The sequence below is a fragment of the Choloepus didactylus genome, chromosome 7 (genome assembly GCF_015220235.1).
Source record: "Choloepus didactylus isolate mChoDid1 chromosome 7, mChoDid1.pri, whole genome shotgun sequence".
Lineage (NCBI taxonomy): Eukaryota > Metazoa > Chordata > Mammalia > Pilosa > Megalonychidae > Choloepus > Choloepus didactylus.
This window is the reverse complement of record NC_051313.1, coordinates 120,996,765-121,013,060: the sequence shown is the minus strand read 5'-3', so window position 1 is coordinate 121,013,060 and position 16,296 is coordinate 120,996,765. Positions and strand designations below refer to the sequence as shown.

Below are 16,296 nucleotides of genomic sequence, written 5' to 3'. Positions count from 1 at the left end.
AATTGAGATAAATCTCAAATAGTACATCAGTGGTTCCCAGACCAGCAGGTATCAGCATCTCCTGGTAACTTGGGCTGAAAATTAGCCCCACCCATACCTACTGAATAAAAAGCTGGGATAGGTGCCCAGCAGTGTGCTGTAACAAGTGCTTCAGGAGATGGATGAATGCTTAGAGTTGAAAGCCACCATAGTGACCACTTCCAATTTACAACCCCTCTAGAATTCCTTCAGGAGGTGAATACCTATGGCTGCTAATCCTTTGGGTTTTCTCTGTCAACCTAAGACGACTACTGGGCGCGGGTGTGTGTTTGTGTGTGTGTGTGTTTGTGTGTGTGTGTGCCCGGCCCTCCTCTCCATGGTCCCATTCTAAAATAACATCCTGGATTTCCATATAATGCCACATGCTTCTAAGTACACAAAAATAACAGTCTCAGCTATCCCTTAGCCATACTTTCAGTAAGTCTAGGGACTAGGCAATTCTCAATGTTGGTTCCACTTCAGCATGTTTTCCTGACTAACCAGTTTTTTAAAAAACTTCACCTTTGATCACCTTTGAACAAGTAACTATTGCTTTTTTTTTCCCATTCTAGAAAGCCTATTGTAATGCAAGGGAGCAAGCTACATTGCAGCATTCATCTTACATTGGCTCTACTTCAGCAAGTTGTTTCATAAATATCCATGCCTATTAACAGCAAGTTGAGAACCTCCAGACCACCCTTCAGTCTTGATCAGGAAAGAATTCTAGACCTCAGGTTGAGACAAATTTAATTAGGAAATTAAAGTAGGTGGGTGGGGAGGGATAATCAGCAGGCTGGCATGCCCCCCTCCCCCCCCAAGGATGGGTAGTGTTGGCAGTGTTGGGGCAGGGAGAGAGAACAATTCTCCCCCTCCAAGGCCAGGCACAGGCAATTTGGCAAGGAGACATGAGGGGTGGAATCCCACGGATGAAGGGCTTGCCCAGGGAGGCCACTGGGATACATGAATTTGGGGACTACTCAGGCCACTTGAAGCAAGGAAGCTGGGCGTCGGTAAGGGCTGGGGGCTCAGGCTGTTCTCAAAGGCTTGCTGTGGTTCACCTGGTAAAAAGAACAGGGTGGCACTCAGGAACCAGGTACTCCCAGGCCCCCATTCGGACAAATGGGCTGCAGGGAGGACACGCACGTCCAGGAGCCTTCTAGTTCTTCCCAGTACTCCCACTCCACTGCTTTTTCCAAAACAGCCATCAGGATCCACATATGACAAACAGCATATCATTGAAGAGAGTGGAGGGGTCCAGAGCCCTGCTTGCTTAGACTCTCCTTAGAGCCCAATCTTCAACTGCAGGAGTCAAGGAGGCCTTGAGGAACCCATCTTGAAGGTCACTGATAAGGTCCAATGCTTTTATTTCACACACACATAGCTCTTAATATGTGCCAGGCATTGTTCTAAACACTTTACAAATACTTTACTGTAACCCTCCTAACAACTCAACAGAGTAGTTACTATTATTAACCCGACTTTAAGGTGAGGAAACTGAGGCACAGAGGTTGAATAACTTGTCCCAGCTCACATGGCATGGTTTGTAACCCAAACAGTCTGGTTTCAGAGCCCATTCTCTGACCTCTTCCATGATCTACAGACAAATAAACTGAAGCACCAAGAGACACAGTGATGTGCCTTGGGATTAATTCTCAACAGGGCTAGAATAAGTTCCCTCTACCAGCATAGGCTTCAGAGACAGTCTGTTTGCATTCATCAGCTGTAAGACCTGGGGTAAGTTAGCCTGTCAGATCAGTTTCTTTACTTTGTAAAATACTACATACCCCAAGGATAGTTTTGGTGGAAAAAAATAAAATAAACCATCTATATAGAAGCTTAGCCCCATGTCTGGCACATAGAAAGTGCTTAATATATATCAGCATCCCCAGGCCTCCTGGGTGCTGGTGCAGTGCCAGGCCCACCGAGTCACGTGACATAGGTACCTGGCAATTCTGTTCTACCCTCCCCAGAGACCAGTCCCCTCACCTGGGAAATGCTGACACCTGTGAGTCTCTCCACACTCTCCGGCAGGCGGCTTAGGATGTCCAGCACTTCTCCAGTCACTTTGGCTGCCCCCACAGTTCCACTCCCACTGGACACCAGTGTGATCTTGTTGGCTGAGGTCAAGGGACCACTGATCTCCTCTGCCACCTGAGAGGCAGGATGCCCGCTTAGTCCCGTGATCTAACCAGGCCCCTTGCAACATTCCTTAGCCTGGGTTTTAAGACCCTTTTCCCATGGATCATCTTTCCTTGCTTTGATCATTGGCTTATAATTCCCACCCCCAGTTTATGATCCTTTAGCCCGGTTCTCCCCAAGCCCCTTATTTCATCCCACCCCACAGTCCCTGGTTCAGATTCCTCCCCTCCCGCTGCCCAGACAACCCCACACCTGGGGCAGCTTCTCCAGCAGCATGTCCAGCTGAGCAGCCTCCTGGTAGAGCTGGAACGCTTCTGCCTTCTTGGCCATCTGCTCAGCCTCTGCCCGGGCTCGGGCCCCGATGGCAAAGGCCTCAGCTTCCCCACGCATCTGCGGAGGGTACAGGATACTTGTCATGGTCTTGGTATTGAAAGGAATAGTTAAGGACAAGAAACTCCTGTTTAAGCAGCAACCCCACTCCATCCCCAAGCCAGTGAGAGCCACCTCCTGACTTACCCGCACAGACTCAGCTTCTGCCTCTGCCTGCATAATCATCTGGGATCTGGGGAGAGGAGGAAAGTGAAGTGAGGAGGGGGCCTTGCTCCCAAGAGAAAGACAGGCCCAGGGACAGGGAGACAGGGGCTCCTGCAACCTGAGCTCCATAGGAGTCCAGGTAGTGAAGGCCTCAGCTCTTCAAATGGGGGTGCCCAGGCAGTAAAGGAGCCAGAAGGGGGACAGGGAAGGAGTGTTTACTTCTCTGCCTCAGCTAGGCGCTCCAGCCGGTAGCGCTCGGCTTCGGCGGGCTTCCGCACACGGGCCTCCAGCTCCTTCTCTCGGCGGGCGATCTCCTGCTCCTGTACTGCCACCTGCTGGGCCCGCTCCACCACCTGCACCTGCACCCGCTGCTCCTCGATCTGCTGCTTAGTCTTGGCCACCTGGATGGGAGGCACCCTCACAGTCAGAGCTGAGGAGCAAGTACCCAGGGGCCAGAGGGAAAGGCCTGGGCAAGAGCTCCAGGCTAGGATATAAACACAGGAGCAGGTACACAAAGTCAGGGGCCACAGTCTCCCAATGGGGATGGGGGAGAAATGGGGGTAGGGGGAGGTGGCCTGATCATCCTTCCCAGAGTCAATTCAAACAGGGCAGTTTCTAGGCAGCCTCAGCATCAGAGCTGGATGGGCTGGGACTGGTCCCTGTTCTCCCCCAGGCCAGCCAGGTAAAGTGTCTTTCTGCTGAGCTCTGGTATTAATCTGTTTCTCCATGTCTTTCCCTCTAGAGTATGAGCATCTTGAGAGCACTGACCACATCCTAACCATCTCCTACCTCCACAGTCTCACTCAAATCCTATAGCAAGAGCCTCCTACTGACTTTGACTTTTTTTTTGGGGGGGGGGTGGCTTTATCATTTCCATCTTTTGCATATGGTACAAATTCAAAAGAGAAAGGTAAACAGTGAGAAGTAAGGCTTCCTCCCACCTCTTTTCCCAAACCACCCAGTTCTCTCCCCCCAGAAGCAACTACTGTGACCAGCTTCTTGTGCATCTTTCCAGAGTTACCTAAACAGCTTCAAGGATACACAGAATTCCTCTTATTTAGGCAGACTGTATTCCTTAATCCCTGTAGTGTACAGGGAACAGAAGGTTCTTGCCAAGATGTTGGCAAGGAGAGGCATCAGGTGAGGAGCACACATCTTTTCTGTCTTGTTTCTCAGGCTCAGCCATGCAGTGTCATCCCTGTGGATCTTGTCAATGCAAGTGATGGTTCCCCTGATTCTCACGAGGCCCATGTTCACTCTGGAGGGGAGGATGGCCCTGGATATGGTACTTGCACCATCTTTGACCCGAAGTCTTCAAACCTGATATGAACTGAAGAGTTGCCTTCTGCACCGGTGTGCAGCCGCCATGCTAGGGCCCCCAGCCCCACCCCCACCATCCTTGGGATTCCCTTCACCTCTCTCCTGTGTTGGATCTCCTGTTCCTGTGACCCATCTTTTTTCTTTCTTTATTTTGTTGAGTCCACATTTTGGTGAAGGTCAACCTCCAGTAGCTTCCTTAGTGTGTGTGGACAATACATTATTTGAGATCCTGCTTCTCTGAGATCTTTATTCTACTTGAATGATAATTAAGCTAGTTATAAGCTGCTATGTTGGAACTGATTTTCCATCAGAATTTTGAAGCTCTTGTAGCTTCCATGGTCTTCTAGCTTCTTGAGAAATCCGAAGTCATTTGATGCCTAATCCTGTTTCAGATCTATGCTTTCTCTAGAAGCTTTTAGATCTTTCTCTTTATTCTCAGTATTCTGAAATTTCCCAATGCTCTATTTAAATAAAGAGCTTTTTCACTAACTGTATTGGGCACCTGGTGGATATTTCAACCTAGAAACTTGTATGTCCTTCAGAACAGAACAATTTTTGAATTACTTCACTGGTGATTTCCTCCCCTTTTCTTTATTCTGTTAGAATCAGAGCTGGCTTCTAATATTCTCTCTATTTTTTCCATCTGTCTTTTGTTCTATTTTCTGGGAGATTTATTAGAATTTCTCTTCAAATGTATTTTTTTTTTTTTTCATTTCTGCCATCTTGTTAATTTCTCAGACCTCCTTTTTGTATTCAGTTCTATGCTCTGATTTTCCTGGATGTGAACTCTTCTCTTACCTCACCAGTTTATTAACAGTGTCTTTCTTTTTTAAGCTTCCTTCTCTTTACATAGTATGTATCTTGCAAATCATTTTGCTGCTTGTGGTTTGGTCCAGACTTCCATGTTGGAGGATTCCCACATGTATCAGATAATCCTCAGTTGTCTGCTCACAGTCAAGAAGGTCTAAAACACTAAGAGGAGATCTAGGTATGTGGGTGGGGCTTGTTGACTTTGGGCTTCACTCTAGGGTGACTTGAACAGGCCATGTGCTGGGGAATCTCTAATGCAGAATCTTTTAGTCTTTCCTTTTGGATTGGTCATGTTTGCATTGGACTGTTTAGAAGACTCAACAGTCTTCTGATCTCTTGTTTGGAGGATGGGGGTTCTGGGATCTGAGTGGGGGGAGGCAATGGGGGAGGCTGTCAGCATTTAGCATTCAGTAGGCAAAGGATCACTTAATGCCCCTGTTATTGGCCAGCCCCAGGTCCCATTTGCTGGTTTATTCTCTTCAGCATGTCAGCTGGGGCAAGAGAGGCACCCTTACCCAGAGGCAGGCAGCCAGAGAGGGGATCTAACTAAGTCACTTTTCACTTGTTTCTCCTTATTTCACCAGTCTTCACCATGGTTCCAGAGGCATCCGGTGCTGCCAGTTCCTGAGCCTCAGATTATTTCACTGTTTTCCTCTATGCAGTTTTCCCCTTCTGCAGGCTTAGGGTTCAGCTGTCTCGAACCTGCTTGCTTAATTACCCTTGCTTTCCAGCTTCCAAAATGTTGATGCTATAGCAGCTGCTCCTATTCTTGCCACCTTTAGATTTGACTTTTTTTTTTAATTGCTCAATGTGGTTTTAGCGAAGTTTTAAGAGGGAGTGCAAATAGTTCCCTTTATTCAATTCATCATCTTCAAAAAAGCTTCCAACTGACCTCTCTGCTTCCTCTCCTCTCTTTTTACAATCCATTTTCCCCACAACAGCCAGACTGATCTTTGTAAAAATATAAACTAGACCATGGCACCTCCCTGCTTAAAATTCTCCAATAGCTTTTTATCGTGCTTTGAATTCTCTCCTAAGTCTTCATCATGGCCACCGAAACCCTATGTGATCTGACCCTGCCTCCCTCTCCTTCTCACTCACAGCACACCACCCACACCGGATCAGAAACCTCCCCTCTGTTCCTGGGACATGCCAAGCTCTTTAGTACCTCAAGGCCTTTGCACTTGCTGTTCCCTCTGCTTAGTCACTAGCCACATGTAGCTATTTAAATTAATAAAAGCTAAATAAATTTTAAAATTTGGTTTATCAGTTGCACTAACTACATTTCAAGTGCTCAACATCACAGCACAGATACAGAAAACATTTCCATCATTGCAGAAAATTCTATTTGGACTTCCTCAATCCGAGCATCTTTCTGGACCTGAGCTGTTCGAGCCTTCCCCAAGGAGTGCAAATAGTCCTGTAGGACAGAAGTAGAAACCACAGTCCCCCAACTCTTTACATGGCTGGCTCCTTCTCATTTTCAGGTTTCATCTCAAATATCACTTCCTCACAAAAGCTTTCTCTGACTACCCCCAAATCTAATACAAGCATCTATCCCCGTTTTTCATATCACCCTGTTTATTTCTTTCACAGCACTTAAACACCTAAGATAATTATAGCCCATGATGGTTATTTACTTGTTTATTAGCTACCTCCTGTGCTATACAGTAAGCTCTAGGAAGGCAGGAAGCTTTTCTGTCTCTTTCATTCCTAATCCTCACCTCCAAAACAATGCCTGGCACACAGTGAGACACTGGTAACAACTAAACAGACCCCAAAACAGTCCAGTTCCTTGATTTTGCAGACAAGGAAAGCTATGCTCAGAAAATTAAGAACTTTACAGTTTCACAGCAAGCTAGTGGTTCCCATTATGCCAATGCTCCTCAAACCCCAATGTGCCCATGAATCACACAGGGATTTTATTAAAATGCAGATTCTGATTCAGGAGGACAGGGCTGGGGCTTGAGACCCTGAATTTCTCACAAGCTCCCTAGAGATACCAGTGCTGCTCCAGACAGACCATATCCTGAGCAGTGAGGCACCACACCACTTACCTGTCAAGCCACCCAGGAATTTAACATCACAACTAAACCTGTTTTGCACCTCATTATGTTTTCAGCTTATACTAACTAACTCTTAGCAAAAACTAATTTCATAACATTACTAACCTTTGGGTAATGGTTTCAAAGTACCTTGTGGCAATATCAAGGATATTTATTGCACATCTCACTCTGCAGGATTCAATGAACAAGTTCATGTTTTGCTTCCTCATAGCATTCTTTGGTCATCAGGGCTGCTGCTAGCCCAGGAGGTGCCTTTGTACAAATTTTAAAAAGGCGCCCTTTCCTTTAGGTGGCTGCAGACTCATGCGAGGATGCACAGCTTGGTGAGTGGAGTGTGGGCTAGATTTCAGCTCTGGTTCACCTCTCAGCCAGTGCTCCAAACATGGGATCAGCCCTATTGATCATATCCCCATCTCAGCCCTTTCTTTCTTTTTTTTCCCAGCTGAAACACTTTTAGTCTTTTAAATCTTTCCTCATATGGGGGTATTGGGTCAGAAACGGAAAGCCAAAGTGAGAGGATCCAAAATAGAATACAAAAAATAGTGGTTGCCAGAGATGGGGGGTATGAGATGAATGGGGAAGGGCAAAGTCCAGCCTGGCCATCTGCCCCGTGTGTTAGCTCTGACCTGCAGCTGATACGCCAGGTCAGCCTGGGCCCGGCGGGTGTTGACCTCGACATCATACGCAGCCTTCTTCAGCTCATAGTCCCTCTGCGCCTTGGCCATCTCGATCTCACTGAGATACTGAGCAGACACCTTCTCCTGCTTGGCTTTGGCCTCCTGTCCCAGCAGAGAGCAGATAGGAATAGTCCGTTTAGGGGAGGAGAGTGACAAGGGTGAGAACCTCCTGCCCCCAAGGCTTCCCACCCTCGCCCCAATCCTGGCTTCATCTATTTCTGCTGCCAATCCAGCTCCACCAGCCCCTGCTCAGTTGTGCTTCTTCCATCCCCTTCTCCCACCAGATGCCCAACAATCCCATGATGACCAAGCGACACCCATCTCTCTCACCCGGATTCCAGCATCTCTCTTGGCCTCGGCTTCCCCAATCCGAGCATCTTTCTGGACCTGAGCTGTTCGAGCCTTCCCCAAGGAGTGCAAATAGTCCTGTAGGACAGAAGTAGAAACCAGAGTCCCTGGGAGGGTAAAAGAGATAGAGCAGGGAAGCTGGTACAGTCAACTGCCTAGGTTTACCTGGTCATCATGAATGTCCTTCAGAGTGTAGCTAACCACGCTGATGCCCATGTTGACCAGGTCTGAGGAGGCCACTTTGAAAACTTGCTCTGAGAATTTCTGCCTGTCCTTGTAGATCTCCTAGGATAAGAGGATGGTGGGAAGGTGGGGCGTAAGGTCTTAGATCCTCTGGCCATTGTTACCCATAGACCCTCCTGATCATTAGGCCCCACTCTATCTGGCATCCTTTCCAGATCTTTCCCTGCTCCCAGGCCCACCTCCACAGTCATGTGGGCCATGATAGCCCTCTGGTGGCCCTCCAGCGTCTCCAGGGCAATGTGGGCAATCTCGGCCTCAGTCTTTCCCAGGAACATCTGACAGGCAGCCGCCAACATCTCCTTGTTCTGCCCCTGAATTTTCACCTGTAGCCAGAATGGGTGTAGGGCAGTTGTAGTGATCTCATGAAGCCAGGGACATAGCAGGGAGAGAAAGGGAAGCCCTCTAAGAGAAGCATCTTCCATCTCAGGGAGAGAAGGGAGGGGATCAAGTAACTTGGGGGTACCTAGAGAAGGTGAGACTACCAGACAAATTTCTCTGTAGGTAGGGGGTGGATGGGAAGGCCACGGACAGATGACTCTCAATGTCTGGGGAAGGAGAAGATGATGGGGACAAGTGGATTTTGGGGAAAAGGCTCTGAAAGCATCACCTGGGCAATGCCAGTGACTGAGATGGGGACCCCATGGCGAGTATAAACTTTTTCACTCTTGACATTGAGGGTCAATGTGTTGAGGGAGATCCTAGGGGAAAAAGAAGGTGCAGACAGTGAGAAAAGGAGAAAAGAGAGAAAACTGAGGTTCTCCTTCCCTGGGCTTCTTTTTACCTACCTCTGGATTTGCTGGATGCAAGGCAGGACAAAGACTCGACCTCCAGCCACCATGACTGGGGGGCTTCGGCAGAAACCTGCAAGATGAGGGGCACTGAATGGTGGTAGCCAAGGGAGAGCGGCAGCTGGGGACTGAGGAAGGGGTAAGGGGTAGGAACAATCCATGAGAGAGAATCTGGGAGCTGGAAGGGAGGAAGCTTGGAAGAATATTGGCTGGGAATCCCAAGTGGATGGTATGTGGCCATCCGGGTGCAGAAGGCTTGGCGCTGGGAGCTGGCAGCGAGAGAGGGGATGCAGCAGAGGCCAGACACGCAGGCGATTGGGAGCCACTGGCTGGGGAAAGAACAGTACTTACCGGAGACCACCATGGCCTCATTGGGGCCGCAGGTGAAAAACATGGTTCAGGGCAGAGCTAGAGGAGAGGGAGAGAGAGTCTTTGCAGATGGGTGAGGGAGAGCCTTTCCCTTCCCTTGTCAGCACGCGGGGGCTGCACCCACCCATGGCTCCATCCTTTCTGCACCCACGGACCCGCTAAGGGCTTTCCCAGAGAAATCACGCAGATCCCAAACAACCCCCTCCCTCGCCTGCTGACGGCCTCTCTCTCCCCTGGGCGCGTCCCCGCCTTCAGTGCGGACGGTTTCTCTAGCTGATAAAGCTCTTCGGGGAACAGAAGTCCCTCAGACCGTTCTCCGAGCTCCTCCGCAACCCCGGACTCGGCCTCCCCTCCCCACTCACCTCCCAGCACCGGGGCCGGGGTCTTGGGAGGGGTAGGGCGCCCGGAGAGCCGCGCAGGGCCGGCTGGCGCGCTGGTCTTTCTGGAAGCTCCTCCGGCGCCCCCCGCGGCGGGCCGCACCCTGTTGCTGCTGCAGAAGCGACCCCGCCCCACACAGCGGACCAACCCCACCTCGGCGGGGCGCTCGGCCCGCCCCTTTCCCGGCAGGCCCCGCTCGGGTCCGCAGTCTGCGCGCGGCCTGGCCCAGGGGTCGGCCTGGGGTGGGGCTCCCCGCTTCCCTGCAGTCCCGGCTGCCGCCCTTCCCGAGCCGGAAGACCCGCCCAGGCTCCTCCCCGGGACGCGGGACGTGACCTCCGTGGGTCGCGGCGTCCAGCACCCCTTTAGGGAGAGTGGGGGGAGGTTGCCACATCTCGGATTAGCCCCGCGCTAACTGGTAAAACCGCAGACTTGGCAACCAACGATGCATCCGGCGACCGGATGCTGGGGCCCTGGGCTGGGGTGGGGGCGCGGGCGGGGACGTGGCCAAGGTCTCCCCTGCTGGTCCTTAGCGCCTGAAGGCGAGAAGGGAGTGGGGAAACGCCGCACGCAAAGACAAGCGCAAATGACTACTGACAGTACAAGTTTATTTGTGTTCACAGAACATACAGGGCGACCCCGACAGCCACCCCCTAACAGCCCACCGACCTCCGACCCCGGAGTCACTCCTTGGGGGCAACTTCAGAGAGATCGAAGGCCACGGACCTTACCCTCAACGGTCCGCCGGAGCCTCACACAGTAGGCCCCGCGGAGTTGAGATATTGGAAGACGGAGAGTGTCGCCCCCTAAACCTACGACCCACCACCATCCTAGATTCCTAGCCCCTCCCCGACCTGGTCTCCAGTCCCACTTCTTCAGTCCCAGGCGACCTGCCTCCTACCAATTCCGCAATGCTCCAGAAATACCAAGCTATTTGCAGTGGGGGACACATCTCTACCCTTGCATAAGTTAAAATAAATATTACATACGTCCCTCAATCACCTAGAGGACATATATAAATACATATAAATAATAATTAGGAGTAATGAGAAATAAATTAACGACGGTCTTCTCTCCCACCCGGCCTAGCCCAGGCGCATCAGTGCCTAAATCCCGCCCCGGGCATCCTCCGACGTCTGTTTTAGTGTTCTGAGTTTGATTTGCCACGGAAGTCCCACTTTGGGATACGCCCTCGCGCACCAGGTACGTCTGGTGTTTCTCTGGATTTTCAGTTTCTTTTTTGCGGGGAAGAGGAGGAGGCGTGTCACGGCTAGAAGGCGGCCGGGTGTTGCTGAAGAAAAGTGCTGAGGTCCAGAGGGTAGTCCGAGGGCTCCGAGGTCAGATTAAGAGGCTCGAAGACTAGGGGCGCAGGAGTGGGCGCGGGGGACGCGGGGCTAGGTGCGTCCTCAGGTGCCGCAGTCGCCGGCACCCCCTCCTCGGCCATCAGGATCTGGCAGAAGATGATGGTGAGCAGAAGGAAGAGGAGCCTTTTGGCAGGGTTCGAGTCCTCGACTGGCAGCTGGCGTCGAACCTGAGAGGAGAGAAGCAAGGGGACAGGTCAGGGCAGGGGCTCCCAGCGTCTGGCTGTTCCCCCGCGGCGGCCGCCCACTGCGGCGACACTTACCACGCGAGGGTAGAGGACTCTGCGGCTGCGCTTGCGGTGCCCGCGAAAGGCGCTGGGGCGCGAGGCAGAAGCCACCGCGGGCTCCGGGAGAGGGTCGAAGGTAAAGATTTCGGGACCGGAGCCCCGTCGTGGTCCCGGGCTGGTGGAGGGGACTGGAGTCGGGGCCCGCACGACGGTCATGGTGGGGAGGGAGCTGCGGGAGTGACACATGGCGCGCCGAGTGGAGCAGAAGGCGAAGTGAGGGACCGCAGCCCGGCAGAGGTAGTTATGTCCGCGGGAGAAACTGGGCGGGCCTTCCTCAATTCCTCCTCCCGCCGCAGGGGAGCGGCTGTCAGGAGCCGGCTGGAAATTCCGACGATTAAGCAAATAGAGGGGGTGGAGACCTGGCGCGTGCAATCCGAGGCGCAGGAGTGCGTGTTGTGAGTGTGTGAGATGTGAGTGGGGGTGGGGGAGATCCTGGGCGGCGGGCACCTGTTGGGACTTGTAGCAACTGGAAGGGCCCACAGACCCGCTTAGGGGGATGGTTCAGCCACTCCTGGTTACAGGCCTCATCACGAGGGTTAGGCAGGACAGCTTACAGAAAGCCCGGCTGGCCTGTCCCAGCAAGGTCAAGGAGTGGTAGATGCATGTGCACACTGACACGCTTGTCAGTACACATGGAAAACACACCTCCCAAGAGGAAGGCATTGCAGAAACAGCCAAGGAGAGTCAGAGAAAAGAGAAACGAACACACTAGCACACAGACACAGCCCTGCCTGCCTTGGCACACGTGTAAACACATTCATACGCATACACACCACACACATGCACACAACCTCCAACATACACACACAGCAAAGGGGGAGAAGTGGCAACAGAGACAACCTGGCACAGCTGCACATTTAGGTGTGTGCAGAAACGTTCACACAAAGACTGGTACAGAGGACCACAAAATACAAGGGTAAGTAAGTGGTCATTAGTCACACGAATTTGCCCCTTGTGTAGATCAAATAACAGAATTCATGTAAAGAACTTTTTAAACTGTGAGGCAATGTGCAAATGTTGTAGAAACGGTAGTGATTCAATTTCTTTTCATAACTGCTTTAGAGACAGCTGCTCAAAGACACAGAATTTGACAACTTCTGAGCACCCACCTCTACCAGGTACCATTAAATGTACTGCGGAGGGTACAGAAGTCAGTTTCAATGTATGTGCTGCTGGGTGGGACAAGCTAGACAAACCTGTCACTTCAGCCTTGGGGGTCTTACCTTTGGCATAGAGAGGGGAATATGACCCGGAACACTCACTCTCTCAAGGGTCCTAAGAAAACTTAAGACTAAGTGTTAAGGGGGCCCCCAAATAGATAGTGTTCACATCCTATCTAATCAGGCAGGGGAGACTTCAGGGAAGAGTTGCATTTGAGAGAGCTTTGAATAGTGAGTGGGAAATGACAAATGCAAATGTGGAGGATGAAATCTATGAAAGAGAATCAGCAAAGGCCTTGAGCTGGAAAAGTACAGGATGTGTTTGGGAAATTGCAAGAAAAACAATCTCAGAGTAAGTTTCCCGTAAAGGGGTAGTGGGAAGAAATGATGGCTGGAAAGCGGTGGGGCAGAGTGAGAAAAGCTTAGCTGCCAGGCTGTGAGTCTGGGTTTGACTCTAGACAGTGGATCTTGTGGGCTGGAGGCTGATAATAAAAGGAGGGCAGCTCCAGTGGGGGGCTGAATGGGATGAGGAGATGTCCTGGGTGGGGAGAGCCTGAGGTGGGAGACAAGAGGCTAATGGAGTGGTTCAGGTAGAAGGCAACAAGGACCTGAAGTCCTTGGCTGAGGGAAGCAAGAGAAGGGGTGGCTATAAGAGACATTTCTAGCATATGATCACCAGGATTTGGCAATGTGATAGGTATCATTGGGGTACGGAGTGTGGAGGGTGCTGGCAGTAAGAGGATGCAGGGATGAAAGATGACTCCAAGATTTGACGTACATGGGCTCAGATCTTTATACCATTATATCATGCCTGGTGTGCAAGGTGACGATATGTATGGTGTTTTTTCTTAGAGGCAGTTGCACAACACCTTCTTTGACTTCCATAGAACCCAGAACAATGCCTTGCATGTAGTAATTGCTCAATAATCTTGTTAAATGAAAGATGAAAATGCAGAACTATAAATCCTGGGTTACACCAAGCTTTTCAGGCATAGGTACACTCCTCTAAACCCATGTACAAATTGACAGCATCTTAAGGAAAGCTGGGACAATTCTTATGCTGCACCAAACAAAAAAACACTTAAGGATGTGTGCATGTATGTGTGTGGGGGATATGGGGACCGCTCCATGATTGGGCTTGAAATGGATTTATTATTACTGTTCATTGCTTCTTGGGCCTATGTGTCACTTTAATTTGTACCTACCATTCCTGACTAATCACACAGGACCCCACCCATGTTAAACACCTCTAACTGAGAGGCACAGAACACACCTCCTCCACAAACAAAGACACAATCCTTTCTCACACCTGCATTCCCACATGCCATCATACTTTTTTCTTTTTAATTTTTATATGGTAATAGATATATGACGAAACATTTCCCATTTTAACCACTTTCAAGGATACAATTCAGTGATATTAATTACTTTTGTAATGTTGTGCTACTGTCATCGTCATCCATTACCAAAACATGCTGTCATCCTTACGTTTACACCCCAAGCCCATTTACAGCCTAAGCACAGTTAGCCTGCACACTTCTTACAACCTTATTCCAAGACAATGTGCACATTATACAATGACCACAGTAAACCCATAGCTACTTAAACATGTGGATGGGCCTACATGCTCACAGACACAAGCTGCTGGAGGTGGAAGGGGGTGGTGGTGAATAGTAATGATGGAAGAAAACTGCTTGGTGGAAAAGAGGGGGAGGACAGGAATGCATAACTTGTTTATGATGGAAAATTTCTCCAGGGCATTAGGAAGGGGAGGAAAAGGGGAAATGAAGAGGGGGATGTCAGCTCTTTTTTGGCCACTATCTCCCACATCTGGAATCTGAGCCTCCAGCTGGGCCTAGTTATCCTCATTGTCCTTCTGGCACAGAGAGACCTTTCTTTGTTGCAAGACTAGAATGGGACAAAGACAATACCTAGAGAAACCAGATTGCTTACCATTCCTCCCCAACCTATCTGATCTCCATTTCTGCTACCCTCAGAGATCCAGGGATCTGCCCACACCCCCTCCCTGCCACACAGGAAGCTGGGGAAAGGTTGAGAGTGAATCATTAAGCTAATGAATAGGTAGGGGGATGAGTTAAGGCCAGAAAGTGCCAGGGGCTGATACCAGTAACTGGACTGGTTCCCACTGCCTTAATCCTAGAGAAACAGGCCCCTAGCCCCTTCCATTTTCCTTCTCTCCTGGCTTTCCTTAATTTCCTTCCCTCTTCCCCAAGGTCACTGTATTAGTTCTCCAGGGAAACAGAACCAAGCAGACCAACTGGACACCATAACCTACCCACGCTGACACATGAACTTAACCATCACAATCACTGTGTTCTTTCAGTCCATTTCAAATCAGCACATTGGTTGATTTGAAATGAGTTTGAGATGGGAAACAAAAAGGGTAACACAATCTAATGGCATTTGAGGCAACTGGGTTTAAATTCCAACCCTGCCCCTTATTAACTGTGTAACCTTGGGCCAGTCACTTAACTTCTCTGGAAATCTGTTTCTCAGTTGAAAAATAAGCAAATTGGTCTTAATTTTTTTGTGAGTATGAAAAATATGAACATGCTCCTCAGCATTTAGTAGCTGCTTCTTATGTGGTGGCCATCGTCATCATCATTATACATTATTATTAAAGGAACTGCTTTGGGACAGAGATGGGCAGCAGTGAGCTAACCCAGGAGTAAGAGACCAGGAAGAGAAAATAGTCTCCAAGTGCTAAGATCATTAGAAGATACAGTTTCTCTTTCTCTGTTTTCCTCCCCCGGCTCTCCCCAACCCCCCATTTCTCAGGCATGTTTCATGGCTTTTTATCTTCCTTAGCCAGTGGAGACTTCTGCATTCCTAGTTCTTGTTCAGCCAATATGAGTGATGTTAAACACCCTTCCCCTGACCCGTGCTACAGATTTTAGTAGGAACAATTCTTGCCAGAGGGTAGGGTAAAGTGGAGAGTTCTTGGCACCACGTTAATAAATGACCCCCAGAGACTTTCCTTTGGACCTTTGAAAGGCCGAGATCAGTCCATTGAAGTTTCTCCTGACGCAAAGGGGTGGCAAGAGAACCTAGAGCTCCAAGGCAAGGTCACATATGCAACACAGTGTCTCTTGCCCTGGAATGCAGTTCAACCCAGGCCACCCCAACTTAGCCAGACTTCCCTGGAGACTGCAGAATGGGGAGCTGGGAAAAGGAGCCAGCATCCCTGTCCCGCACCAAGACCCCTACATGGGCTTCTCAGGACCCCTGTGTTCTAGCTCCTCTCACTGGCCTCAGTTTCCTCCCCACCCAGGTTATAACTCATGTCTTTCTCTATGCATCTTGTTCACTGCTCTAATTTCAGTGCCTAGAACTGTGCCGCTCAGCAAATACAGGGTGCCTAAAAAAGCTAGAAATGTGGAGCTATTTCATTAATGCTACCGAGTTCACACAGGAAGCAGCTGGCATCTCCCTTGGACGGCTCAGTGTGGGCCATTGGAGAGTATGATTGAGACAGAAATCAAAGCATAATCATGGGCAGGGGAACGTCTGTGTCCAGCTGTTTCCGTCCTGCTGTAGTTTTTGAATGAATTTGCTCTGTCAAGTGCAGGGCTTAGATGAATGGCTCTCTAGTGTTTCTCCCTGCTCTGAACCCCCAAGATCGAGCAGCATCTCCCATCTCTTAAGCTGGAGGTGCCTCCCTCCCACTTTTGAAGAAGCAGCAGTGACAGGCCCTTTTCTTTGAAGGTTGGGAGGGGTCCAGGTCCCTCCCAGAGAGGCCTCTCCTGGGTGGATGGGGTGCTCCAGGCCGGCTGGGTGAGT

General features: G+C 50.1%; 2 protein-coding genes across 2 annotated transcripts; both read right to left on the bottom strand.

Annotated features, from left to right (window-relative positions):
* Positions 1-748: 748 nt before the first annotated feature.
* FLOT1 (flotillin 1) lies at positions 749-9,817 on the bottom strand. Its single transcript, XM_037843067.1, has 13 exons — positions 9,675-9,817; positions 9,295-9,351; positions 8,941-9,016; positions 8,763-8,853; positions 8,335-8,478; positions 8,078-8,197; positions 7,895-7,990; positions 7,514-7,666; positions 2,911-3,092; positions 2,674-2,719; positions 2,410-2,547; positions 2,005-2,169; positions 749-1,076 (listed from the first exon to the last, which is right to left on the bottom strand). Exons 2-13 carry the CDS (start codon positions 9,335-9,337, stop codon positions 1,044-1,046), a joined length of 1,287 nt encoding a protein of 428 aa, XP_037698995.1. The 5' UTR covers positions 9,338-9,351; positions 9,675-9,817; the 3' UTR covers positions 749-1,043.
* Positions 9,818-10,274: 457 nt separating this feature from the next.
* IER3 (immediate early response 3) lies at positions 10,275-11,572 on the bottom strand. Its single transcript, XM_037843158.1, has 2 exons — positions 11,312-11,572; positions 10,275-11,218 (listed from the first exon to the last, which is right to left on the bottom strand). The coding sequence occupies exons 1-2, from the start codon at positions 11,519-11,521 to the stop codon at positions 10,958-10,960; spliced, it is 471 nt and encodes a 156-aa protein (XP_037699086.1). The 5' UTR covers positions 11,522-11,572; the 3' UTR covers positions 10,275-10,957.
* Between the last annotated feature and the right edge of the window lie 4,724 nt (positions 11,573-16,296).